This window comes from Mustelus asterias, chromosome 8, assembly GCF_964213995.1.
Source record: "Mustelus asterias chromosome 8, sMusAst1.hap1.1, whole genome shotgun sequence".
Classification (NCBI taxonomy): domain Eukaryota; kingdom Metazoa; phylum Chordata; class Chondrichthyes; order Carcharhiniformes; family Triakidae; genus Mustelus; species Mustelus asterias.
The window spans coordinates 5,110,683-5,136,973 of record NC_135808.1 but is presented as its reverse complement, the minus strand read 5'-3'; the positions used below and the strand labels follow the sequence as shown (position 1 = coordinate 5,136,973).

Below are 26,291 nucleotides of genomic sequence, written 5' to 3'. Positions count from 1 at the left end.
AGAATTGTCAAAGGGGCAGGGAACAGCGAGTGGGGATAAGGGGTTCATTTTCAGGTTGGCAACCTCTAACTAGTGGGGTTCCACAGGGATCAGTGCTGGGACCGCAACTGTTTATAATATATATAAATGATGTGGATGAAGGGAGCAAATGGACTGTATGAACCTGATGAAGGAGCAACGCTCTGAAAGCTTGTGATACCAAATAAACCTGTTGGACTTTAACCTGGTGTTGTGAGACTTCTTACTGTGACTTGCACGAAGGAAGCAAATGTAGACAATTTTGCAGATGACAAAAATAGGTGAAAAGGCAAGTTGCGAGAGGGAAACAGTTTGCAGAGAGATCTTAATAGGTTAAGTAAGTGAGCAAAAAGTTGGCAAATGGAGCAGAATGTGGGAAAATGTGAAGTTGTTCAATTTGGAAGGGAGAACAAATGAACAGAGTATTATTTAAATGGAGAAAAATGGAAGAAAGTTGTAACACAAAGGGACTTGCGGGTTCTTGTGCACGAAACACAGAAAGCGTGCACACAGCGGCAGCAGGAAATCAGGAAGGCTAATGGAATGTTGGGCCTTATTTCAAAGGGGATGGAGTATAAGAGCAGGGAAATCTTGCTGCTACTGTACAAGGTACCAGTGAGACCATATCTGGAGCACTGTGAGCAGTTTTGGTTCCCCATATTTGAGGAACGTCATTATTCCATTGGAGGCAGTTCAGAGAAAGCTCACCAGGATGATCCCCGGTACGGAGGGATTGCCATGAGGAAAGTTAAAACAATTTGGTACTCTACTCATTGGAATTTAGAAGAATGAGATGTAATCTCAATGAAACATAGAGGATTATTAAGGGGCCTGACAGGGTAAATGCTGAGAGGATGTTCCCCCTCATGGGAGAGTCTAGGACCGAGGGCATAGTCTCAGAAAAAGAGGCATCAGCTTCAGACTAAGATGAAGAGGAATTTCTTTTCTCAGAGGGTAATGAATCTCCGGAATTCTTAACTGCAGAGAGTTGTAGATTCTGGGTCGATCAGCATGTTCAAGGCTGAGATAGACAGATTATTAATCAGAGAGGGAATCAAGGGTTATGGTGTTAAGGCGGGAAAGTTGAGATGAGGGTGTGAGTCTTTGGAACACCTTGCCACAGAGAGCGGTGGGGACAGAGTCCTTGTGTATATATAAGGCTGAGATAGATAGATTCTTGATCAGGAATAGAAGCAAAGGCTTTGGGGAAAGGGCAGGAAAGTGGATGTGAGGAATGTCGGCTCAGCCAGGATCCTATTGAATGGCAGAACAGGCTTGAGGGGCTGAATGGCCTACTCCTGTTTTTATTTCTAGTGGTCTCATGAAGACAATGATTGTGTGAGTAGCAAATTAAATTCACATGGTAAGTTCTGGTCACACCTTCTCATTTTTAACTATAGATTCAGAATCAAAATCAGATCATTTCCCTTCTCTTATACTCCATCCCCCTTGAAATAAGGCCCAACATTCCATAAGCCTTCCTGATTTCCTTCAATCAGTTATACTGGCTTGTATAACTTGTAGAACCAACAAGGGAACAGGCCACCTTGGACTGGGTGTTGTGCAATGAGAAAGGATTAGTTGGCAATCTAGTTTTGAGAGAACCCTTGGGGACGAGTGACCATAATATGGTTGAATTCTTTGTCAAGGTGGATAGTGATGTTGTTGATTCTGAGACCAGGGTCCTGAATCTCAATAAAGGTAACTATGATGGTATGAGGCATGAATTGGCCATGATCGACTGGGGAACATTACTGAAAGTAAAGACAGTGGACAGGCAATGGCAAGCATTTAAAGAACAAATAGGTGAACTCCGGAAGTTGATTATTCCTGTTTGGTGCAAGAGATGGTAAGGGAATTGTGCCGAAACCATGGCTTACAAGGGAAATTCGAGATATTATCAGATTCAAGGAAGATGCATACAAATTGGCAAGAAAAAGCAATAGGCCTGAGGATTTGGTGCAGTTTAAAATTCAGCAAAGGAGGACTAAGGGATTGATTAAGAAGGGAAAAATAGAGTGTGAAAGTTAGCTAGCATGGAACATAAAAACTGACTGTAAAAGTTTCTATCGGTTTGTAAAGTGAAAAAGATTCACAAAAGTGAATGTAGGCCCAGCTGTGAGGAGGATGAAGAGATGCTTCAGCATGATTTGGACAGGCTGAGTGTGTGGGCATATGCATGGCAGATGCAGTATAATGTGGATAAATGCGCAGTTATCCACTTTGGTAGCAATAATAGGAAGACAGATTATTACTTGAGTGGGTGTAAATTGAGAGAGGCGGATACTCAGTGAGACCTTGGTGTCCTCGTACATTAGTTGCTGAATGTAAGCGTGCAGGTACAGCAGGCAGTAAAGAAGCCAAATGTAACTGGTATGATTAGTAAGTTTCCGGACGACACAAAGGTTGGTGGATCTGCAGATAGTGGTGAGGACCATCAGAGGATACAGCAGGATAAACAAAGAAACAACTGATGCGTGTAAAAATGGTACAGCAATTATCACGGGGGATTTTAATCTACATATCAATTGGTCAAACCAGGTCGGTCAAGGCAGCCTTGAGGAGGAGTTCATAGAATGTATCCGCGATAGCTTCCTTGAACAGTATGGAATGGAACCGACAAGGGAGCAAGCTATCCTAGATCTGGTCCTGTGTAATGAGACGGGAATAATTAATGATCTTTCAGTTAGGGATCCTCTCGGAAGAAGCGGTCACAGTATGGTTGAATTTAAAATACAGATGGGGCGTGAAAAGGTAAAATCCAATACCAGTGTCTTGTGCTTAAACAAAGGAGACTACAAAGGGATGAGGGAGGAGTTGGCTAAGGTAGACTGGGAGAAAAAACTTTATGGTGGGACAATTGAGGAACAGTGGAGGACTTTCAAAACAATCTTTCACAGTGCTCAGCAAAAGTATATACCAGTGATAAGGAAGGACTATTAAAAAAGAGATAATCAGCCATGGATATCGAAGGAAATCAAGGAGGGTATCAAATTGAAAGAAAATGCATACAAAGTGGCAAAGATTAGTTGGAGCCCAGAGTATTGGGAAATCTTTAAAGGTCAGCCGAAAGCCAGGAAAAAAGCGATAAAGAAAAGTAAGATGGATTATGAGAGTAAACTAGCTCAGAATATAAAAACAGATAGCAAAAGTTTCTACAAATATATAAAACGAAAAAGAGTGGCTGAAGTAAACATTGGTCCTTTAGAGGATGAGAAGAGGGATGTACTAACTGGAAATGAGAAAATGGCTGAGGCATTGAACAGGTATTTTGTGTTGGTCTTCACAGTGGAAGACACAAATAACATGCCAAAAATTGATGACAGGAAGGCTATGGCAGGTGAGAACCTAGAAACTATCATTATCACAAAAGAGGTAGTGTTGGGCAAGTTAATGGGGCTAAAGGTAGACAAGTCTCCTGGTCCTGATGGAATCCATCCCAGGGTAATAAAAGAGATGGCGGGAGAAATAGCAAATACACGAGTGGTAAGTTACCAAAATTCGCTGGACTCTGGGGTGGTTCCGCAGATTGGAAAACAGCAAATGTGACACCATTGTTTAAAAAAGGAGGTAGACAAAAGGCAGACGACTATAGGCCGGTTAGCTTCACTTCTGTAATAGGGAAAATGTTTGAATCTATCATCAAGGAAGAAATAGCGAGACATCTGGATATAAATTGTCCCATTGCTAAGACGCAGCATGTGTTCATGAAGGGAAGGTCATGTTTGACTAATTTGGTGGAATTCTTTGAGAACATTACATGTCCAGTGGACAATGGGGAATCTGTGGATGTGGTGTCTCTGGATTTCCAGAAGGCAGTTGGCAAAGTGCCGCGCCAAAGACTGTTACATAAGATAAAGATGCACGGTGTTACGGGTAATGTATTAGCATGGACAGAGGATTGGTTAGCTAACAGAAAGCAAAGAGTGGGGGTAAATGGGTGTTTTTCTGGTTGGCGATCAGTGACTAATGGTGTGCCTCAGGGATCAGTGTTGGGACCGCAATTGTTTATGATTTACATAGATGATTAGGAGTTGGGGACCAAGTGTCGTGTGTCAAAATTCGCAGATAACACTAAGATGGGTGGCAGAGCAAAGTGTGCAGAGGACGTTGAAAGTCTGCAAAAGGATATAGATAGTCTAAGTGAGTGGGCGAGGGTCTGGCAGATGGAGTACAATGTTGGTAAATGTGAAGTCATCCATTTTGGTAGGAATAACAGTAAAATGGACTATTATTTAAATGGTAAAAAATTGCAGCATGCTGCTGTGCAAAGGGACCTGGGTGTCCTTGTGCAGGAATCTCAAGGAGTTGGTTTGTATGTGCAGCAGGTAATTAAGAAGGCAAATGGAATTTTGTCCTTCATTGCTCGAGGGATGCAGTTTAAAAACAGCGAGGTTATGTTGCAGCTGTATAAGGTGCTGGTGAAGCCACACCTGGAGTACTGTGTACAGTTTTGGTCTCCTTACTTGAGAAAGGATATACTGGCACTAGAGGGGGTGCAGAGGAGATTCACTAGGTTAATTCTTGAGTTGAGAGGGTTGGCTTATGAGGAGAGACTGAGTAGACTGGGGCTATAATCATTGGGATTCAGAAGAATGAGGGGAGATCTTATGGAAACATATAAGATTATAAAGGGAATAGATAAGATAGAAGCAGGGAAGTTGTTTCCACTGGCAGGTGAAACTAGTACTGGGGGACATAGTCTCAAAATAAGGGGAAGAGATTTAGGACTGAGTTGAGGAGGAACTTCTTCACTCAAAGGGTTGTGAATCTGTGGAATTCCCTGCCCAGTGAAGCAGTTGAGGCTACCTCATTGAATGTTTTTAAGGCAAGGATAGATACATTTTTGAACAGTAAAGGATTAAGGGTTATGGTGAGCGGGTGGGTAAATGGAGCTGAGCCCACAAAAAGATCAGCCGTGATCTTATTGAATGGTGGAGCAGGCTCGAGGGGACAGATGGCCTACTCCTGCTCCTAGTTTTTATGTTTTTATATAGATCAGTTGGAGACTTGGGCGGAGAGATGGCAGATGGAGTTTAATCCGGACAAAAGTGAGGTAATGCATTTTGGAAGGTCTAATACAAATAGGAAATATGCAGTAAATGGCAGAACCCTTAAGAGTATTGATAGGCAGAGGGATCTGGGTGTACAGGTGCATGCTTGCCTTCATCGGCCGGGGCATTGAGTTTAAAAATTGGCAAGTCACGTTGCAGTTTTATTGAGCCTTAGTTAGGCTACACTTGGAATATAGTGTTCAATTCTGGTCGCCACACTACCAGAAAGATGTAGAGGCTTTGGAGAGGGTACAGAAAAGATGTACCAGGATGTTGCCTGGTATGGAGGGCATTAGCTATGAGGAGAGGTTCGAGGAACTTGGTTTGTTCTCCCTGGAGTGACGGAGGTTGAGGGGCGACCTGATAGATTATGAGGGGGATGGACAGAGTGGATCACCAGAAGCTTTTTCCCCGGGTGGAAGAGTCAATTACTAGGGGGCACAGGTTTAAGAAGCAAGGGGCAAAGTTTATTGGAGATGTACGAGGCACATTTTTTACACAGAGGGTCGTGGGTGCCTGGAACTCTCTGCCGGGGAGGTAGTGGAAGCAGATGTGACAGTGGCTTTTAAGGGGCATTTGGACAAATACATGAATAGTGTGGGAATGCAGAGATATGGTCCCAGGAAGGGTAGGGGGTTTTAGTTCAGTCGGGCAGCATGGTCGGCGCAGTCTTGAGGGCCGATGGGCCTGTTCCTGTGGGGTAATTTTCTTTGTTCTTTGATATGTTGGCCTTCATAGAGAGAGGATTTGAGTCTCAGAATAGGGATGTTTTGCTGCAATTGTATAGGGTATTGGTGAGGCCACACCTGGAGTATTGTGTGCAGTTTTGGTGTTCTTATCTGAGGAAGGATGTCCTTGCTATAGAGGGAGTCCAGCGAAGGTTTACCAGGCTGATTCCTGCGATGGAAGGTCTGCCATATGAGGAGAGACTAAGTCGTTTAGGATTATATTCACTGGCGTTTGGAAGGGTGAGAGGGGATCTCATAGAAACTTATAAAATTCTAACAGGGTCAGACAGGGTAGATTCATAAAGAATGTTCCCAATCGTGTAGGAGTCCAGAATGAGGGGTCATAATTTGAAGACAAGGGGTAAACGTTTTAGAACTGAGGTGAGGAGAAATTTATTGACCCAAAGGGTGGTGAATCTGTGGGATTCACTACCACTGAATGTAGTTGAGGTCAAAATGTTGTGTGATTTCAAGAAGAAATTAGATATAGCTCTTTGGGCTGATGGATCAAGAGACTTGGGGAGAAGGAGGATCAGGATATTGAATTTGATGACCAGACATTGTCAAAGCTTGGGGCACCAAAAGCTTGTGCTGCCAAATAAACCTGTTGGACTTTAACCTGGTGTTGTGAGACTTCTTACTGTGCTCACCCCAGTCCAACGCCGGCATCTCCACATCAAAATAAAAAGCTGAGCACGTTCAAAGGGCCAAATGGCCTTCTCCTGCTTCGAGTTTCTATGTTAATGAGAGAACTATCTGGAGTGGCAGTTATCTGTCAATCACCTGAAAGCAGTTGGTTCATGAGTGTTAATCAGTGCAGCAGGAAGTAAAACTAGCAAGCGACTCATCATAGGGTCTACAAGTAAGACTCACCTTTGAAAATGCATGGCCAGTAATATGTGCATGAGACAGGTGACTGCACTGGACTGGGATGGAGACTGAGTGAGCAGCGAATTAGGTTCATGCGGGAATGAAATGCACAGGGGAAAGAAATGTGGTTATCATTGGAATTATTCTAAGTTAATTAAGTGAGTAATTTAATTAAATTTAACTGGATAACATGAGGAACAATGCAAGACTGGTGTTATGTTGCAGCTGAGGAATGTGTGATTTTGGACGTCCAGGTGTTCCATGACAAACACATCTGCAGAAAGTGTAAGCAGCTGGAGGACTTCCAGATCAGAATTAGTGAGTTAGAGGCTGAACTGCAGACACTGCACAATGTAAGGGAATGGGAGAAATACCTGGACAATTTGTTCCGGAATATGGTCACACCTCTTAGAATAGGATTATCTGTTTTGGTCAGCAGTGAGTGACAGGAGGATGTGACCGAGAGTGAGACAGGTAAAGGGACTGAGCAGAGAGTAATGGAGGAGCTTCAGACTTTGCAGTTGTTGAAAAGGTTTGAGGTGCTTACAATCTGTGTGGATGAAAGCAAAGGCTGCAAAGTGAATGAGCAGTCTAACCATGGCACCATGATACAGGAAGCCTATCAAGTGGGGGATAACAAACAGGAATGTGGTGGCAGTAGGGGACAATATAGTGTGGGACACAGATACTGTTCTCTGCAGCAAAAGTGAGCATGTGCTCAGAGCTGGAGAGGAATTTTCATTGTAAGTGGGAGGATCCAGTTGGCATGGTCTGTGTAGGCACCAAAGACATAGACAGGACAAGCAAAGAACATTGTCCTGGTCCACTCCACTAATGTTCAATCAGGGTGATATTGTGGGCTGGGTGGGGACACTGAGGTTGGAGGGAAGTGGTCACGCAAGCAGGGATATTTGGGATATCTGTAAAGGGCATCGTCACCATGAGAGGCTCGGTACCAATTAAGAAGCAGAACCTCAAAGGTAATAATCTCTGGATCATTACCTGAGCTACATGTAAACTGGCAGAGGGAAAATGAGCTGACAAAGATGAATGCTCAACGGCTGGTGTCTGGATCATGGGCATGGGCACCAGTATTGGGGATAGTGGGGTTGTTTTGATTCGATTTATTATTGTCACATTTATACTGTGAAAAATATTGTTTCTTGCAGGCTGCACAGATGAAACGTATTGTTCATAGAGTACATATGAGAGAAGGAAAGGATAGGATGCAGAATATAGTGTTGCAGTTACAGATAGGGTGAAGAGAAAGCTCAGCTTAATATATGAAAGCAGCAATCAAAAGTCTGATGGCAGCAAGGAAGAAGCTGTTCTTGAGTTGGTTGGTACGTGTTCTCAGACTTTTGTATCTTCTTTCCGACGGAAGAAGGTGGAAGAGAGTATGTCTGTGGTGCACGGGGTCCTTGATTACGCTGGCTGCTTTTACTGATGTGGAGATGCCGGCGTTGGACTGGGGTGAACACAGTAAGAGTTTTAACAACACCAGGTGAAAAGCCAACAGGTTTATTTGGTAGCAAGTGCCTTTTGCTTTCGGAGTGCTGCTCCTTCGACATTTCCACTCCATCTGACGAAGGAGCAGCGTTCCGAAAGCTAATGGTATTTGCTACCAAATAAACCTGTTGGACTTTAACCTGGTGTTGTTAAAACTCTTACTGCTTTTACTGAGGCAGCGGGAAGTGTCGACGGAGTCAATGGATGGGGATCTGGTTTGGGTGATGGATTAGGCTACATTCACAACCCTTTGTAGTTTCTTGCAGTCTTGGTAGAGCAGGAGCCATACCAAGCTGTGATACAACCAGAAAGAATGCTTTCTATGGTGCATCTGAAAAAGGTCGTGCGAGTTATGGCAGTCATGCCGAATTTCCGAAGCCTCCTGAGAAAGTAGAGACGTTGGTGGACTTTCCTAACTATAGCATTGGCATGGAGGGACCAGGACAGGTTGTTGGTGATCTGAATACCTTGAAACCTGAAGCTCTGGACCATTCCCACTTCCTCACTGTTGTTGTAGACAGGGGCATGTCCTCTATTACGTTTCCTGAAGTCGATGACTCTCGTGCGTTTTACTGACATTGAGGGAGATTATTGTCGTCACACCATTTTACCAGATTCTCTATCTCTTTCCTGTAGCCCGTCTCATCGTTGTTTGAGATCTGACCCACTATGGTCGTGTCATCAGCAAACTTGAAAATAGAGCTGGAGGGGAATTTGGCCACGTGGTCATAGGTTTATAGGGAGTATCGTAGGGGGCTGTGAACACAGCCTTGTGGAGCACTGGAGTTGAGGATGATCATTGAGGAGATGTCGTCCCCTATCCTTACTGATTGTGGCCTGTACGAAAGGAAGTCTAGGATCCAGTCGCAGAGGGAGGAGCCAAGCCATAGGTCACGGAGTTTGGAGATGAGTTTTGTCGGAATAATGGTGTTGAAGGCTGAGCTGTAGTCAATGAATAGGAGTCTGACATCGGTGTCTTTGTTATCTGGGTGATCCAGGTTTGAGTGCAGGGCCAGGGAGATGGCGTCTGCTGTGGACCTGTTGCAGTGATAAGTGAACTATCATTGATCCAGGCAATCTGGGAGGCCGGAATTGATTTGTGCCCTGACTAACCTTTCAAAGCATTTCGTAATGATGGATGTCAGAGCCACTGGACGGTAGTCAAGTTAAAGTTTATTTATTAGTCACAAGTAACGCTTACATTGACACTGCAATGAAGTTACTGTGAGATTCCCCATGTCGCCACAGTCTGGCACCTGTTCAGGTCAATGCACCGAACCAGCCATCTTTCAGAAAGTGGGAGGAAACCGGAGCACCCGGAGGAAACCCACGCTAACACAGGGAGAACGTGCAAACTCCACACAGACAGTGACCCAATCCGGGAATCAAACCCAGGTCCCTGGCGCTGTGAAGCAGCAGTGCTAACCAGTGCTACCTTGCCGCCCCGCACACTGCCTGATTGTTGGGATGGTCTACACCTGAACTGCTAGAATGAGTGTTCCAACAAATTGCATAACTCGGGAAGTAAAGAGGGCTTTAAACGAAACTCGGAGGGTGAAGGATCCAAATTGCGTACATGTGGTAAATCCAGGGGTAGATTCAAGGCAAGACACCATCATAATAATATGGGAAATGAGGATCATAGAATAACAGGAATGGACAAAGAGATAAAACCTGGGAATACAGCAATAGTCAAGAATAGATGGTACAAAGATAATAAAAAGTTGAAACTAAAAGCTGTGTATGTGAATGTACACAACATTCATAACAAAGTAAACACATTGATAACACACATTGAAGTAAATGAATATAATCTGATAACTTTACAGAGACATTGCTGCAGGACGAAAGGGTAACATTTAATGACATTCAGGAAGGATAGAAAGCTCGGTAAAGGTGGAGGGGTCGCACTGTTTATCAAGGACCTCATTGGTGCAATAGCTGGAGATGACCTTAGTTCAGGAGATCCGAATATAAAATTGGTTTGGAGATGAGGAATAGGAGGGGAAAGAAGTCAACAGTGGGAGTGGTCGACAGTCCTCGCAATAGTAGCCACAATGTGGGTCACAGATGAAAAGACAGTAATAATCATGGGCGATTTTAATCTAAATATAAACCAGAGAAATCAGGCTGTAGTTTCCAGGATGGGGAGTTCACAGAATTCGTTCGAGAAAGTTTCTCACAGCAGAACGTTCTGGAACTAACCAGAGAGTAGGTTATATTAGACTTGGCTTTGGGCACTGTGACAGGAGTAATGAGTGAATTCAGAGTGAAGGCAGCACTAGGTAGCAGCAACTACAATATGATTGAATTTGAAAAGGAAAGTGTTCAAAAGGCTCAGAGAGCTTGGCGATGATAGGGATTTAGAAGAGTATATGGCTTGTAGGAAGGGACTAAAGAAGGAAATTAGGAGAGCCAGAAGGGGTCACGAGAAGGCCCTGGCAGGTAGGATTAAGGAGAATCCTAAGGCGTTCTATAAATATGTGAAGAGTAAAAGGATGAGACGTGATGGAATAGGGCCTATAAAAGGTGAAGGCGGGAAAGTCTGTACAGAACCAGTTGAAATGGCAGAGGTGCTCAATGAGTATTTTGCCTCGGTTTTCACAGAGGTGAAGGACCTGGGTGGATGTACTGCGGGCGTGCGGTGGACTGAAAGGATTGAGTATGTGGACTTTAAGAAAGAGGTTGTGCTGGATTTTTTGAATGGCATCAAGACAGATAAGTCGCCGGGTCCGGATGGGATGTACCCCAGGTTACTGTGGGAGGCAAGGGAAGAGATTACAGAGCCTCTGGCGATGATCTTTGCATCGTCGATGGAGACGGGAGAAGTGCCGGAGGATTGGAGGATTGCGGATGTGGTTCCTATTTTCAAGAAGGGGAATAGGGATAGCCCAGGTAATTACCGAACGGTGAGTCTAACCTCAGTGGTTGGAATACTGATGGAGAAGATCCTGATGGACAGGATATATGATGATTTGAGAGGTTTAGTATGCTGAAGAATACTCAGCATGGCTTTGTCAAGGGCAGATCGTGCCTTACGAGCCTGGTGGAGTTCTTCGAAAATGTGACTAGATGTGGTTTGTATGGATTTTAGCAAGGTGTTCGATAAGGTCCCCCATGCAAGGCTTCCAGAAATAGTGAGAGGGCATGGAATCCAAGGGGCTGCTGCCCTGTGGATCCAGAACTGGCTTGCCCAAAGGAGGCAGAGAGTGGGTCTAGATGGGTCTTTTTCTAAATGGAGGTCGGTCACCAGTGGTGTGCCCCAGGGATCTGTTCTGGGACCCTTGCTGTTTGTCATTTTCATAAATGACCAGGATGAGGAGTGGAGGGATGGGTTGGTAAGTTGCCGACGACACGAAGGTTGGTGGGGTTGTGGATAGTCTGGAGGGATGTCAGAAGTTACAGAGGGACATAGATAGGATGCAAGACTGGGCGGAGAAGTGGCAGATGGACTCCAACCCAGATAAATGCGTCATGGTCCATTTTGGTAGGTCAAATGGGATGAAGGAATACAATATAAAGGGAAAGACTCTTAGTATTGTCGACGATCAGAAGGATCTTGGGGTCCAGGTCCATAGGACTCTAAAATCGGCCCCGCAGGTGGAGGAGGTGGTTAAGAAGGCGTATGGTGTGCTGGCCTTTATCAATCGAGGGATTGAGTTTAGGAGTCCGGGGATAATGATGCAGATATATAAGACCCTCGTCAGACCCCACTTGGAGTACTGTGCTCAGTTCTGGTCGCCTCACTATAGGAAGGATGTGGAAAAGATTGAAAGGGTGCAGAGGAGATTTACAAGGATGTTGCCTGCCTTATGAGGATAGGCTGAGGGAGCTCGGACTTTTCTACTTGGAGAGGCGAAGGATGAGAGGAGACCTAATAGAGGTGTATAATATGTTGAGAGGCATAGATCGGGTCGACTCTCAGAGGCTTTTTCCCAGGGTGGAAATGTCTGCTACGAGAGGACACAGGTTTAAGGTGCTGGGGGGTAGTTACAGGGGAGATGTTAGGGGTAGGTTTTTCACACAGAGGGTGGTGGGCGAGTGGAATCGGCTGCCGTCAGTGGTGGTGGAGGCGAACTCAATAGGGTCATTTAAGAGACTCCTGGATGAGTACATGGAGCTTAATAGGATGGAGGGTTATAGCTAAGTCTAGAAGCTAGGGACGTGTTCGGCACAACTTGTGGGCCGAAGGGCCTGTTTGTGCTGTAGTTTTTCTATGTTTCTAATAGGAGCAACTATCTGGTCATTAAAGCTAAGCTAGTTGAAGTGAACTGGGTCCCCAGGCTTGGGGATATATCCATAGAGAAGCAATGGCAGATATTTAAGACGATATTTCAGAATATTCAGAATAAATATATTCCTACTGGAAAGAAAATCCCCAATGGGAGGATCCACCATCTGTGGTTCACTAAAGAAGTTAAGGAAAGGCTCAAATTCATGGAAAAAGCTTATAACTGAGCAAAGATGAATGGCAGGTTAGATGACTGATCAGAATGTAAAGAATTGCAGAGAGCAAACCCCCACAATAATGTAGCAGCAGCAAAATAGGTACCCAGTGTCCCCACACTAAACATAAGGAGAAGTCACATTGTCTGTACAAACTGGAGACATTTGATATAACTGGAGACTCAATACAATCTTGATCTTCCATTGGATGGTGATGCCCCACCCAGAAGAACAATCTATACAATGGTTTAATCCCTGGTCTTAAAGGGACCACTGGAAACCCCATTGGAAATGAAGTAAGGAGTTTATTTGCTCTGTTTCCTGCCTAATATTTATACCGGAAATGACATCATAAAAACAGAAAACTTCATCATGATCACAATGCTGTTCCTGTGATCTTGTTGTTTGGAAATTGGTTTTCTCATTTTCTACATTCAAACACTGACTGTTCCTCAAAATGATTCCACTGGTTCTGAAGTGTTTAGGCTCACACTGCAGGAATGAAGGGAGCTTTTGATGATTTCTCTGTGACCAGGAGGTGAGTTATTTTTCTCACTGCTGCTCGCTGCTCCTTTCTCTCTCTCACCCCCGCTGTGTATTCATGAGGATTTCTTGTTCCCTGTTCCCTCCTCAGGAACAACAGAACCTTTTCCCACTCTGCAAACCAGTGGGAAACTGGACAGTGATATTGTTCTGAAGATCAGCCCTCAGAATGGATTGAGCCTCTGATCAAATTCATAGAGTGAGCGGTGGGTTCACTGGTTCACTACCTCAATGGAGTCACTCAAAACCTCAACCTCACTCAATCCAAACTGCCCTGTCACCCTCCCTATTCTAGATTTAAAAGCTATACCCACTTTGATCTAGACTCTGTGACCGTGTCAAACACGTGGATGTTTATAATCTCCCTTTTATTCCAAACCATGAACATTTCAATAAGATCGCCACACTCCCTCTCTTATCCAGTGCAGACTCGCAGTTTCTGCAGTCCCTCCTCTTGATTAATGTGTCCAATTCCACCAAACAGATTATCGGTCATTTATCACTTGCTCTCTAATGTCTGTGTGTCTTCCTGAGAAATGATGATAAAAAAATGTTTCCCAGAATGACAGACGGGAGCAGTCCAGTCTCCTGGAGCAATTCTATTCACATCCTGAGATTGGTGCTCTATTCCTCTGGTTATACAGATCCCTTCACTGCTTTGACACACAGTGACACACAGAAAGAGAAATATGAGAATGGGGAGACTCCAGGTATTAATAACCGGAAATGTGAGTATTTAATCTGGAACTTTGGAGCCCATTCAATATATTTACAACTGAATTGATAATCAATCAAATTAATATGAGAGATTTACCAGGGTTAATGAAGTTTATCATTTCTCTCCATGCTCTGTACTGTAAAAGGTCTTTGTATTTCCCGATAGACAGGATGGCAGCAGACACTGAGAGTCTCTGATCGTCATCACTAATCCTGTAAATGGTAAAAATAATGCTCTGAATTTGTCTTTGTTAGAAGATTTTAGAACTTATTTAAATGGTCAAGTTTTCAGCATTTTTGATGATAGAGAAAATGTACAAAGTGAAATGTTAATCTAGTTTCTCTAACTGAGAAAGGAATAACTTTTAAATTCAAGGGCAGAGAATGGAAACAGCCATGTCTTGAAAAAGGTTCAAAACCTGATAACAGCCATCACAGACTGCAGGAAATGATAAACATTCAGCCTGTCCACTTGCTGTATTGTAAAAAAAGTTTGTAGAACAAAGACAAAGGCTGGAAACATCCCAAAGCTGAATATCCAATTCTGCAATCCCTGGGCCCACAACCCTCCCAGAATCCTGTTCTCCTCGACTTCCGGCACCTTGAACAACTCTGATTTTAGTCACTCACCCATTGAGAGCTGGACCTTCAGCTGCCGAGGTCCTGAGCTCTGGAATTCCCTCACTGATCCTCTCTATCTTTCTAATTCTCTTTCTTCCTTTAAGACACTCTCTGAAATCCATCTCCGTCATCCAGATTAATATTTTCTTATTTGGCTCTGTGTCAATTTACTTTTATAACGCTCCTGTGAAACTCCTTAGGATATTAATTTCCAAGAAAGGCACGATATAAATACAAGTGTTGTGGTTGTTAACGACACAGAGCCAGTTTGTATTTAGTATAAAATTAGAATCCGTTCCCCCCTTTAATGTGAGACTTTCTCGGGTTGGTCAGGCTCCATGCAGGGACATGGGTGACCCACTCCTTGGAAACATGGACCGTGTGGCTCTCTCAGGGTCAGTGGGAAGGTCACAGACACTAACAGCCAACATCGGGCAAGTGATCACTTCCGGCCTGGGAACCAGATTGTATTATTTACACTTCCCGGTTATTTATTACAATATTGTCAAACAGTTCTGTAAAATCACTGTAATAAAGTGAGTTATCATAAAGCTCTCGTCAGTGTGTATACGCGGAGCTTATCATTTCCTGCAGTGATGATGTCTTGGTAACTAATGACCAACCATTTGAAGTTGTGACAACAACCAATAAATAAATACAGAATAACAATTCAGGGAGTTTATTTTACCATCCTGAAGACTTTCAGTAAAGAACATGTCCTACCTTCTCTTCCGACAAGCTTCCTCCTGAAAGAAATGAATCAGGAACAGTGAGGGTGACAGTAACAGATTTCAGGAGCAGTTAGACAGGCTGGTGAAATGAGCAGACTCAGAGCAGATGAGATTTCACACGGAAATGTAAAGTGATGCATTTTGGAAGGAAGATTGTGGAGAGTCAAATAAACTAGAATTGAACATCAGTCCCGCTCACAGACACAGTGACTCTCACACACCGTACCAGACACACCCACACACACACAACATGGAACTGGAACTGGATATCAGTCCTGCCGACAGGCAGTGGGGGTTATTCTCCAGCCCACTGCGATGCTCCAGCAATGCAACAGGCTGGGGGACATCAGTGGTGGTTGTTTAGCGGGCTCCCCGCTCGGCGCCACGGCCTCCACGCGTCTCCCAGACGAAGATTTGTGGCGTCATCAGCTCCGCCGAGCTGATTTCCATATTTAAGTTCCTACTTACATCTAATTAGTGGGTCCGGGGTTAGAGTCTCCGGACCCGCTATTGTGTCTCCCCCTGCCAGGAGTGGGTCACTCCAGCAGGTTTTACAACAGCTCCCACTAACAGGGAGCAGGCGGCCCGACCCCACCAGAAGGAACAGAGGCCATGGCGGCCCCCACAGGGGGTCGGGGGTAAGGGGTGTGCACCTTGGGCAGTGCCAGCTTGGCAGTGCCAGCCTGGCCCCCTGGCAATGCCCAAGGGGAAAAGTGGCAATGCCCACTGGGCATCGAGCAGTGCCAATGGGGTGGGTCAGAGGGGGCAGGGCAATGAGGGTGGGGCCTGTTGTGAGGGCGATCGGTGGGAGTGGGTGGGGAGGTGGATGGGTCCCACTGCCACTCTGCATAGGGATCGGTGGCAGAGGAAGGGAAGAGGGTGATCAGGACCGGCCATCCAGGTTGCAGCGGGGGGAGGGGGGGGAAGGCTGGCGGGATTGGGGTTCAGGGAGATCGGGGCTTATGGGGCAGTTGGTGGGGTGGGGGTTGGGGGGGAGACATCGGTGCATGCCCGGAGAGGTCCGGGACGCCAGCAATCGGGATTAGGGGGGGTCGAAGGGGAAGGGATGCGGGGTCGTGGGGCTGGCCAGCGATCTCCGCTCTGACAGATCGGTGCATGTGCAGTTTCCCACTCAGCGCTATGCTGCCGGCCTCTCCAACGGGAATGGGGCCCGCTCCCTGATTTTCAGCGTGAATCGCACTGAAGCACTCGACAATACTCAGAGTTTGGGCGATTCATTTTGAAAATCCCACTACAAAAAACCCAGCGGGAGTTACTCCAGTTTTTATGCAAATTCGGCACTTCGAATTGTTTTGGGAGAATCAGCCCCAGTGACTCTCACACACCGTACCAGACACACCCACACACTCACAACATGGAACTGGAACTGGATTACAATGGCAGTTCCAGGAGGAAATTAAACACGGAAATAATCACAAAGCAAGTGTGAAGATCAAGAAAACTCATTCTCAGGAGGTTCCAGGTATTCCCGGGAATCTGCAGACAGTGTGGGAGCCGTTAATTCCGAGACGACAGGAAAATGGTTCAGGAAGGGACACAAAATTCTGTTCAATTCTTTTAGTATTTTTCAGTAAATTCTATATTAATTTCACAGTTATCATCAGTTATTTAGTGACTGTGTGAAGTTTCCCTGAACTGAGCCGCAATATATTCCCTCACCTGCAGAAATATCAGCTCGTCTTTTTGCTCCATCTGTTTCTGTATCTTTGAGAGTTTCTCCTCAATAGAATTTAAATTCTCCTGAATCTCTCGAAGGTTTCTCTCCATTGGTTTTAGAATCCTCTCCTCTTCTTCCCTGAGATCTCTGAGTAAACGCTGCTCTTTCTCAGTGAGAATCTGGTGCATTTTAGCGAACTCGGATGTGATGTGGGTCTGCAGACTGCTCGACTGTTCCTACCGAATGAAACGTGAAACATAGAACATAGAACGTAGAAAAGCTACAGCACAAATGGGCCCTTCGGCCCACAAGTTGCGCCGAACAATTTCCTTACCTTCTTGGCTCATCTATAACCCTCTATCTTACTAACCTCCATGAACCTATCCAAAAGTCTCTTAAAAGACTCAATCGAATCCGCTTCCACCACCACTACCGGCAGCCGATTCCACACACCCACCACCCTCTGAGTGAAAAACTTACCCCAAATATCTCCTCTATACCTACTCCCCAGCACCCTAAACCTGTGGCCTCTCGTGACAACCATTTCAGCCCTGGGTAAAAGCCTCTGAGAATCCACTCTATCAATACCTCTCAACATCTTATACACCTTTATCAGGTCACCTCTCATCCTTCGCCTCTCCAAAGAGAATAGACCTAGCTCTCTCAACCTATCCTCATAAGGCATACCACTTAATCTAAGCAACATCCTCGTAAATCTCCTCTGCACCCGTTCTATGGCTTCCACATCCTTTCTGTAATGAGGCGACCAGAACTGGGCACAGTACTCCAGGTGGGGTCTGACCAGGGTCCTATACAGCTGCAGCAATATCTCCCGATTTCCAAACTCAATTCCTCTATTGATGAAGGCCAGTATTCCATACGCCTTCTTAACCACAGCCTCCACCTGCGACGCCGCTTTGAGCGTCCTATGAACCCGGACCCCAAGATCCCTCTGCTCTTCCATACTGCCAAGCGTCTTATCCTTAATATTATATTCTTCCATCCTATTCGACTGCCAAAATGAACTACCACACACTTATCTGGGTTGAAGTCCATCTGCCACTTCTCCGCCCAGTCCTGCATCTTATCTATGTCTCGTTGCAACTGCTGCCATCCCTCTACACTATCCACAACACCTCCAACCTTTGTGTCATCAGCAAACTTGCCAACCCATCCTTCCACTTCCTCATCCAGGTCATTTATAAAAATCACAAAGAGCAAGGGTCCCAGGACAGATCCCTGGGGCACCCCACTGGTGACCGACCTCCACTCTGAAAAAGATCCATCTACAACCACTCTTTGCCTTCTGTGAGCAAGCCAGTTCTGAATCCACAAAGCAACGTCCTCTTGTATCCCATGCCCCATCACTTTCTCCATAAGCCTTGCATGGGGCACCTTATCAAATGCCTTACTGAAATCCATATAAACCACATCTACTGCTCTTCCCCCATCTAAGTGTCCAGTCACATCTTCAAAAAACTCAATCAGACTCATAAGGCATGATCTGCCTCGGACAAAGCCATGCTGGCTACTTCTGATCATACTATTCCTTTCCAAATGTTCATAAATCCTGCCTCTCAGGATCTTCTCCATCAATTTACCTACCACTGAGGTTAGACTCACCGGCCTATAATTTCCTGGGCTATCTCTTCTCCCTTTCTTGAATAATGGAACCACATCCGCCATCCTCCAATCCTCCGGAACCTCTCCTATCTCCATTGATGATGTAAAGATCATCGCCAGAGGATCAGCAATCTCTTCCTTCGCCTCCCACAGTAACCTGGGGTACATCCATCCGGTCCCAGCGATTTATCTAACTTGATGCTTTTCAACAGCTCCAACACATCCTCTTTCCTAATGCCCACATGCTCAATCTTCTCAGTCCACTGCAAGTCTGCACTGCAACTACCAAGATCCTTTTCCACTGTGAATACTGAAGCAAAGTATTCATTGAGTACCTCTGCTATTTCAACCGGTTCAATGCAGACCTTCCCACCGTCACATTTGATAGGTCCTACTCCTTCACATCTTATCCTCTTGCTCTTCACATACTTGTAGAATGCCTTGGGGTTTTCCTTTATCCTGTCTGCCAAGGCCTTCTCTTGTCCCCTCCTGGCTCTTCTAATTTCCCTCTTTTGTTCCTTCCTACTAGTCGTATACTCTTCTAGATTTCTAACATTACCCAGCTCCCTGAACCTTTTGTCAGCTTTTCTTTTCTTCCTGACTAAATCCATTACAACGTTCGTGCACCACGGTTCCTAAAACCTACCATAACTCCCCTGTCGCACCGGAACATTGCCGTGCAGAGCTCCAGACAAATTTCCCTTGAAAATATGCCACATTTCTTCCATACATTTCCCTGAGAAAACCTCCTTCCAATTTATGCCTCTAATTTCCTGCCTAATAGCATCATAGTTGCCCTTACTCCAGATAAACACTTTCCTAGCTCAGCTGATCCTATCTCTTTCCAATGGTAGTGTAAAGGAGATAGAGTTATGATCACTATTCCCAAAATGCTCTCCCACTGATAGATCTGACACCTGCCCAGGTTCATTCGCTAATATCAAATCAAGCACAGCCTATCCTCTCGTAGGCTTATCCACATACTGTGCCAGGAAGCTCTCCTGAACACACCTAACAAACTCCTCTCCATCTAAACCCCTTACCCTCGGGATATTCCAATCGATATTTGGGAAATTAAAATCTCCCATCACGACCACTCTGTTATTATCACATCTCCACATCATGATTATCCGGCATCTCCACATCATGATTATCACATCTCTCCAGAATCTGCTTCCCAATCTGCTCCTCCACATCTCTGCTACTATTGGGCGGCCTATAGAAAACACCCAGTAAAGTTACCGATCCCTTCCTGTTCCTAGCCTCCACCCACAGAGATTCCGTAGACAATCCTTCCGTGGCATCCATCTTTTCTACAGCTGTGACACTATCCCTGATCAACAGTGCCACTCCCCCACCTCTTTTGCCTCCTTCTCTGTCCCTCTTGAAACATCTGAAACCCAGTACTTGAAGTACCCAGTCCTGACCCTGAGATAACCAAGTCTCTGTAATGGCCACCACATCACACTTCCAAGCAGCGATCCACGCTCTAAGCTCATTCCTTTTGTTCACTATACTCCTTGCGTTAAAATAAACACACCTCAACCCTTCGGTCTGAGAGCTCGCCTTCCCCTTCACCTGCCTATCCTCCCTCTCACACTGCCGAACAGCACCTCCTATTTTTACTCGAACCTCCTCTCTCCCAGTCACCACATTTTGATTCCCACCCCCCAACCATTCTAGTTTAAACTGTCCCCAGTAACCTTAGCAAACCTTCCAAACATAATTAATGTCCCGCGATAAAGGGAACAAAACTAATCGAGATCCCAGAAAATCAGCACAGGGAGACTTTACCCTAACTTCAGAAATCTTCCCTTTCTGTTTCATTTCCTTTTTTCGAACCGCCGATTTCTTCTCTGTGAGAGAATCTAAGGAAGATTTCAGCTGATCCTGGGATTGGGAGAGAAAATCACAGAATGAAAGTGCTGGATGTTGAAAATGTGATAAAACTATCAGGTAAATAATATTTCCCTTTTACCTTGTAGATTTCAACAGCTTCATCGATGGGCAGGAAGCGGTGCTCTCTGTGTTCCCGCGAATCTCTACAAATCAGACAGATCAATTTCTTGTCAGTTTCACAAAACAGCTTCAGTTCTTCCTGATGTTTCTCACAGTGAAGTTTACTTTCCTTCTCTTTCGGATTCAGCTTTATTTGTCGAGCTTTCTCGGCCAGATTCGCTAAGGCCCGATTTATCCTGAGGTTTCTTTCCGGAAACTCCTCTCGACATTCCGGGCAGGAGTTTATCTCCTTTTCCCAACACTGGGTGATACAGGAGCGGCAGAAGTTGTGTCCACAATCCAGTATTACCGGATCTGTGAAGATATCGAGACAAATGGGACAAATTGTCTCCTCGGTCAAACTCTGGAGCTGTTGTCTGGAAGCCATGTTCACACTCAGCACTTCCTGATTCAAACCGCTTTCAGTTTCGGTGTTCTTGCCGCACATCCTCAGTTCAGCTATTTCCCGATAAAGTTCACTGCAACACTCAGGGAATTATTATTACAGAGTGAGCCATGTCCTCTCCACTTTCACACCAGAGATAAAAACTGGCGCGGTCTGAAGGATAACGGAGGGGAATCATTGAACTCTGTCGGGGGCGGGTTGGGCTCCCGGGGATGTTGCCAATGGAAAGAGAGAGAGAGATTTGGAGAGATAGAATGGGGAGAAGAGGTGGAGATGGGAGGGATCGAGATTCCATTGCATTTTTCTTCAGTCTGAACCCACTGCCGATTAAAACCACTCTGGTGAAACTCGGTGTGAGATCCGGATCCAGAAACTGAATTGTGTTCATCACTGCAGCCGCTCACATTAAAACATCAAATCCCATAAATGTCAAGGAGACATTTTACACAGCAGGTATCGGGAATATATTTCGCGGGTTCGATCTGTGAAGTTTGGTTGATTTTCTAGAAATAATAACTTTTAGTTTCATATATATTTATGAATCCCTCCCGGGGACCCGGACCCAGAGAAACATCAACTGATGACGGAGCAAAAACAGAAAATGCTGGAAAATCTCAGCAGGTCTGACAGCATCCGTGGAGAGAGAACAGAGCTAACGTTTCAAGTCTGGATGTCTCTTCGTCAGATTCCAGCATCCGCAGTAATTTGCTTTTAACTGATGAGGGAACATTTGAAGTGGAATCTCTCCTCCAATATTGGGCGAAGTTTCTTCATGATGTGGAGATGCCGGCGTTCGACTGGGGTAAGCACAGTTAGACTTGATTTTGTGTCTCTGTGCCCTGTTTGAGAGCAGATTTCCACTCCATCTGACGAAGGAGCAGCGCTCCGAAAGCTAATGGTATTTGGTACCAAATAAACCTGTTGGACGTTAACCTGGTGTTGTTAAAACTCTCACGAAGTTTCTTCACACAGAGAATGGTGAGAATGTGGAACTCGCTGTCACATGGAGTGGTTGAGGTAGAGAGAGTTGAAACATTGACAGTGCTGCCCTCCCAGTCCCTGATAAAGAGGAAACACATCACAGGGTGTGGGGGCAGGACTGTGGGACAGACCAATGGGAAATGGGAGGGGGTAAAACGACAACCTACTGGGATTGAATTTGAAGAGTTCCCCCCAACACTCGCGCTAATCCAGCAAGAAAAACCACAGGCTGTGAAGTTTTCCGGTGGATCAGATTCATTAACAGGCATTTTTATAAAGCTGGGAAAATGGCAGGTGGAGGTAGAGAGATCAATGTGGATTGGAAATCAATGTCTTGTTTTATTGCAGAGATATTGTCTGTGATTCTGGTGTAAAATGTTTCATATATCTGACAGTGTTGAGTATTGGGTTTTATTGTTACTGCCTGGGTGTTAAACAGCGTCTGTGTGGAGCACAGAAAGGGCAATCTGTCCTGGGGGACATGGACACCCCTTACACAGCCCAGCGGAATTTACTAACATTCATTTCAACACATGGAAAATCTGGGAAGTTTGTGTCATTGGCGACAATCCTCCCGCCGGATGGAATTCTCCTCGATTTTGGGAAATTCTCTCACCCATCATCAGCATTGGGGGGAGTTCTGTTTTCATCGTCAAAATCTGACCGGAGACATTCAGGAGTGAAATCAGGCAGCAATTGTATACATTAAAGTGTCGGAAAATGTGAATTCTCTCTGGGGATAGATATTGGGAACATTGTAACTTTCCAGGGTGATAAGGTGCGGAGCCCAGTGGAATTTACTGACATTCATTTCCAGCCAAGAAAAATCTGGGAAGTTTCTGTCATTTGTGACAATCTCTCTACTTGACGGCTGTTCCTGTTCTTGTGAGTAATTCATTGCGGGTGCAGTAAGTTTCTGCGATGGGTTGAGACTCTGTGAACTCAAGTCTTCCATTGTTACAAAGCGCACCGCTGCCACCTGCTGACGGAATCACAGTGCTGCAGGGAAAAATTCCCCATTAAAAACGGCCCAAGAAATGGGGACTGTCTCTGAAGATTCACAGATTCGATGGACAGAATGGCCTCTTTCTGTGTTGTATCAGACTGGGATTGTTATTTATTCATAAACTTGGATCTGATCAAATCCAGATTAACAAATCCCATTCAGTAAATCCCATTGTTTAGTGAGATGTTCCCTGACTATTGGTGAGAAGGATTATCAGGAGATTGTCACATTAATATTCACCATTCTGCGAGAAGGATTTACGCATTAAAATTCTGCAGTAACTCAATACGTGCTGCTATATTTAGTTGGCTTCGAAACCCGCAATGAAAACCATTTAATTATAAATTGTTGTGCTGACAGGGGGATTTAACAACAGTAATCGTGGAGCACAAGTGTTTGGAGAACTCAGGAACTGAACAGGATCGCTGCAGGCCTGGTATCAAGACTCTGCCTTGTGCAAGTCAACTCCAATCTACTGCACTCCTGGTTTGTCTGTTCATCTGATGAATGTCTCAATGGGATACATTCTGCCGGATGAAATGTTGGACACTGAACTCTCCACGGATTTCATTCAGACACCCCAGAGGATCACAGAGTCACTGAACACAATAAAATCGACTGTGATCTCGATATGTTCCATCTAAAGTGCGTTTTTCTATAATTATTATTCCTCATTTACTGAGTTCACTGTTAACTGATTAACTGTTGCTAAAAGGACATCGACACATCTCTATTTCCAACAGCCGCTTATGCACAGCTCTGGTAATGCAGTGTTGGTTGTTCCTGACAGGAATTAGGAATATTGCCATTCTGCCCTTTCCAGCCTTTCCGCCTCAGCATTGAATTCAGGAACTTCAGATTCTAACCACAGTTACCATTCTGCTGTAACCGTTAACACTGCTCTAGAACCATATTATGCTTCTTCACCAGTCCCATTCCCCATTCTCTTATACTTTGTACCGTTACGCCTTCAGACATTTAACCTCTCTTGTCTTCCACCATTTCATAGAACTTTCCCTGTTGTTCCTCTCCGCCCTTTTCCCTGACACTGTCCTTGCTGAGAAATTGTTTACTCTGTAAAATATTCCAGTTCCGATGAAAGGCCATCGACTTGAAAAGTGAATTCTGTGGCTCTCTCTATTGATGCTGCCTGATCTGTTGAGTGCTTCCTGTATTTTATGTTTTTGTTAAGGATTGGGTCCGTTAATGTCTGATATATAACTTTCACTCACTGCAGAGTAAATACAGTAACACAGCAGGGAGCTGAAGAGAACCGGGGCGGGATTCACCCACAGAAATGTGACTCAGCAATTTGAATGAGAAAACGCTGAAACCCCCCCATGGCTTCCAGACACCAGGCGGAGAGTTTCACTGAGCTTCTCTCCGACATTAGGTTTGAAGTGGGGATGTTCACTGATGATTGCACAGTGCTCAGTACCATTCACACCTCCTCAGATACTGAAACAGTCTGTGTCTGGAACACATTCTGACTTGGGATGATAAGTGGTCAGTAGCATTCGCGTCACTCAAATGCCATCTTCAACAAGAGAGAATCTAACCAGCGCCTCTTGTTATTCAGCAGCATCGCCGGAGCTGAGTCCCTCACCATCAACAACCTGTGGTGGCATTGACCAGAAACTTAGCTGGGCGGATCATATAAAAACTGCTGGACAAGATCAGAGGCTGGGAATTCTGCAGTAGGTAACTCATCTGCCAAAGTTTGCCCCCTATTAAAGGCACAAGCCAGGATTGTGAAGTGATATTCTCCATTTGCCTGGTAAAGTGCAGCTCCAACAATGCACACGAAACTCGGCACCTTGCAGACCAACGCATCCCGCTTCATCGGCTGCAGTATTTACATAGAAACCCTACAGTGCAGAAGGAGGCCATTCGGCCCATCGAGTCTGCACCGACCACAATCCCACCCAAGCCCTACCCCCACATATTTACCCGCTAATCCCTCTAACTACACATCTCAGGGACAATTTTTAACCTGGCCAATCAACCTAACCCACACATCTTTGGACTGTGGAAGGAAACCGGAGCACCCGGACGAAACCCACACAGACACGAGAAGAATGTGCAAACTCCACACAGACAGTGACCCGAGCCAGGAATCGAACCCAGGAGCCTGGAGTTGTGAAGCAGCACTGCTAACCACTGTGCTACCGTGCCGCCCATATTTACCGGAGAGAACATCTGCACTGTTCATTGTGAGTTTATAGTGTCATTTTATTTGCAGGATTAATGAAGATGATGAAAGAGTGCCGTTATCGGGGAACATTCTGTGGGATTTAACTGTGACGGGTGCTGCTGCTGCCCTGAGTGAATCATTGCGGGTGCAGTAAGTTTCGGGGATGGGTTCAGACTCTGTGTGAACTCAAGTCTTTCATTGTTACAAAGCGCACCGCTGCCACCTGCTGACAGAATCCCAGTGCCGCAGGAAAGAATTCCCCATTAAAAACGGCCCAAGAAGTGGGGACTGTCTCTGAAGGTCCGGACACTCTGAGCCGAATGGTCTCCCCCTGTGCTGGATCATCCAATGATTTTAATACATTCTGCTACTGCGACCTAATCAATTCTCCTTCGAAAACTGATTTCATTCAATCCCGTTGTTGAAACTTCCCGTGCACCTGGGAAAGATTAACTGGAAAGCTCACACTGAAATCTACAATTATGGAGGACATATACAAGCAGTATGATTTTACTTTAATGTGTAAGCTTTGATATTTGCTGCAACATTTAACTGGATTTGATTTCAGCTACAAGAAGATGATTGACATCAAGGTGGTGTAGTTCTAATAGAACTATTTCAGTTCAGTAATGGTGGAGTCAAGTGATTGGAGAACTCAGGAAATAAACAGGATCACTGTCAGTCTTGGTGTTCCGCCTCTGGTTTGGACAAGTCAATTCTAATCTGCTATTTTGAAACACTCCGGCGAGTGCTTTATCCGAGTCTTTACGTCTCTCATCGATATTTTGAATTCTCGAGCATTGCCACCGGCCGAGGGTTGGGCCGTGCCGATGGTAATTGAAGCGGGGAGTTAACTGAGGGGCAGCCAGTTAATTGGGAATATCTATCTTGTTTTCGGGGCGGCTCCTGTCAGTTATCACGGGCGACTTCCTATTCGGGGAAGAGTAAGACTGGGAAAAGTTCTTGTTCGAGTCCGAGGACATTTCCCCTTAATTCATCATTTGATATGTGTGAGGTTATAGTTCCCACCGCCATGTGTTCACTGCACCCAACAGACATATTAATTCCTGCACAACCTGCTCATTTCTCTTCTGCTCTGGGACCCGAACCCAGCTGCCAACAGGGCTGGTAGCAATGGAGGGGGTCTCAAGATCTCCTCTTGGGTTGG

General features: G+C 45.2%; 2 protein-coding genes across 3 annotated transcripts in view; one reads left to right on the top strand and one right to left on the bottom strand.

The window, feature by feature from the left end:
* The window catches only part of LOC144496800 (zinc-binding protein A33-like), a 29,845-nt gene extending 8,852 nt beyond the window's left edge, over positions 1 to 20,993 (bottom strand). The window contains exons 1-5 of one of the 2 annotated variants that reach the window (XM_078217352.1): positions 20,517 to 20,993; positions 20,333 to 20,428; positions 16,918 to 17,151; positions 15,230 to 15,252; positions 13,983 to 14,098 (exon numbers count right to left, since the gene is read on the bottom strand). In XM_078217352.1, the coding sequence (XP_078073478.1) occupies positions 13,983 to 14,098; positions 15,230 to 15,252; positions 16,918 to 17,151; positions 20,333 to 20,428; positions 20,517 to 20,984 (937 nt within the window). In that variant the 5' untranslated portion in view covers positions 20,985 to 20,993. The remainder of the gene's footprint in view (positions 1 to 13,982; positions 14,099 to 15,229; positions 15,253 to 16,917; positions 17,152 to 20,332; positions 20,429 to 20,516) is intronic. The other variant, XM_078217351.1, reaches the window with a different exon arrangement.
* The window catches only part of LOC144497633 (uncharacterized), a 130,032-nt gene that overhangs the window by 93,713 nt on the left and 10,028 nt on the right, over positions 1 to 26,291 (top strand).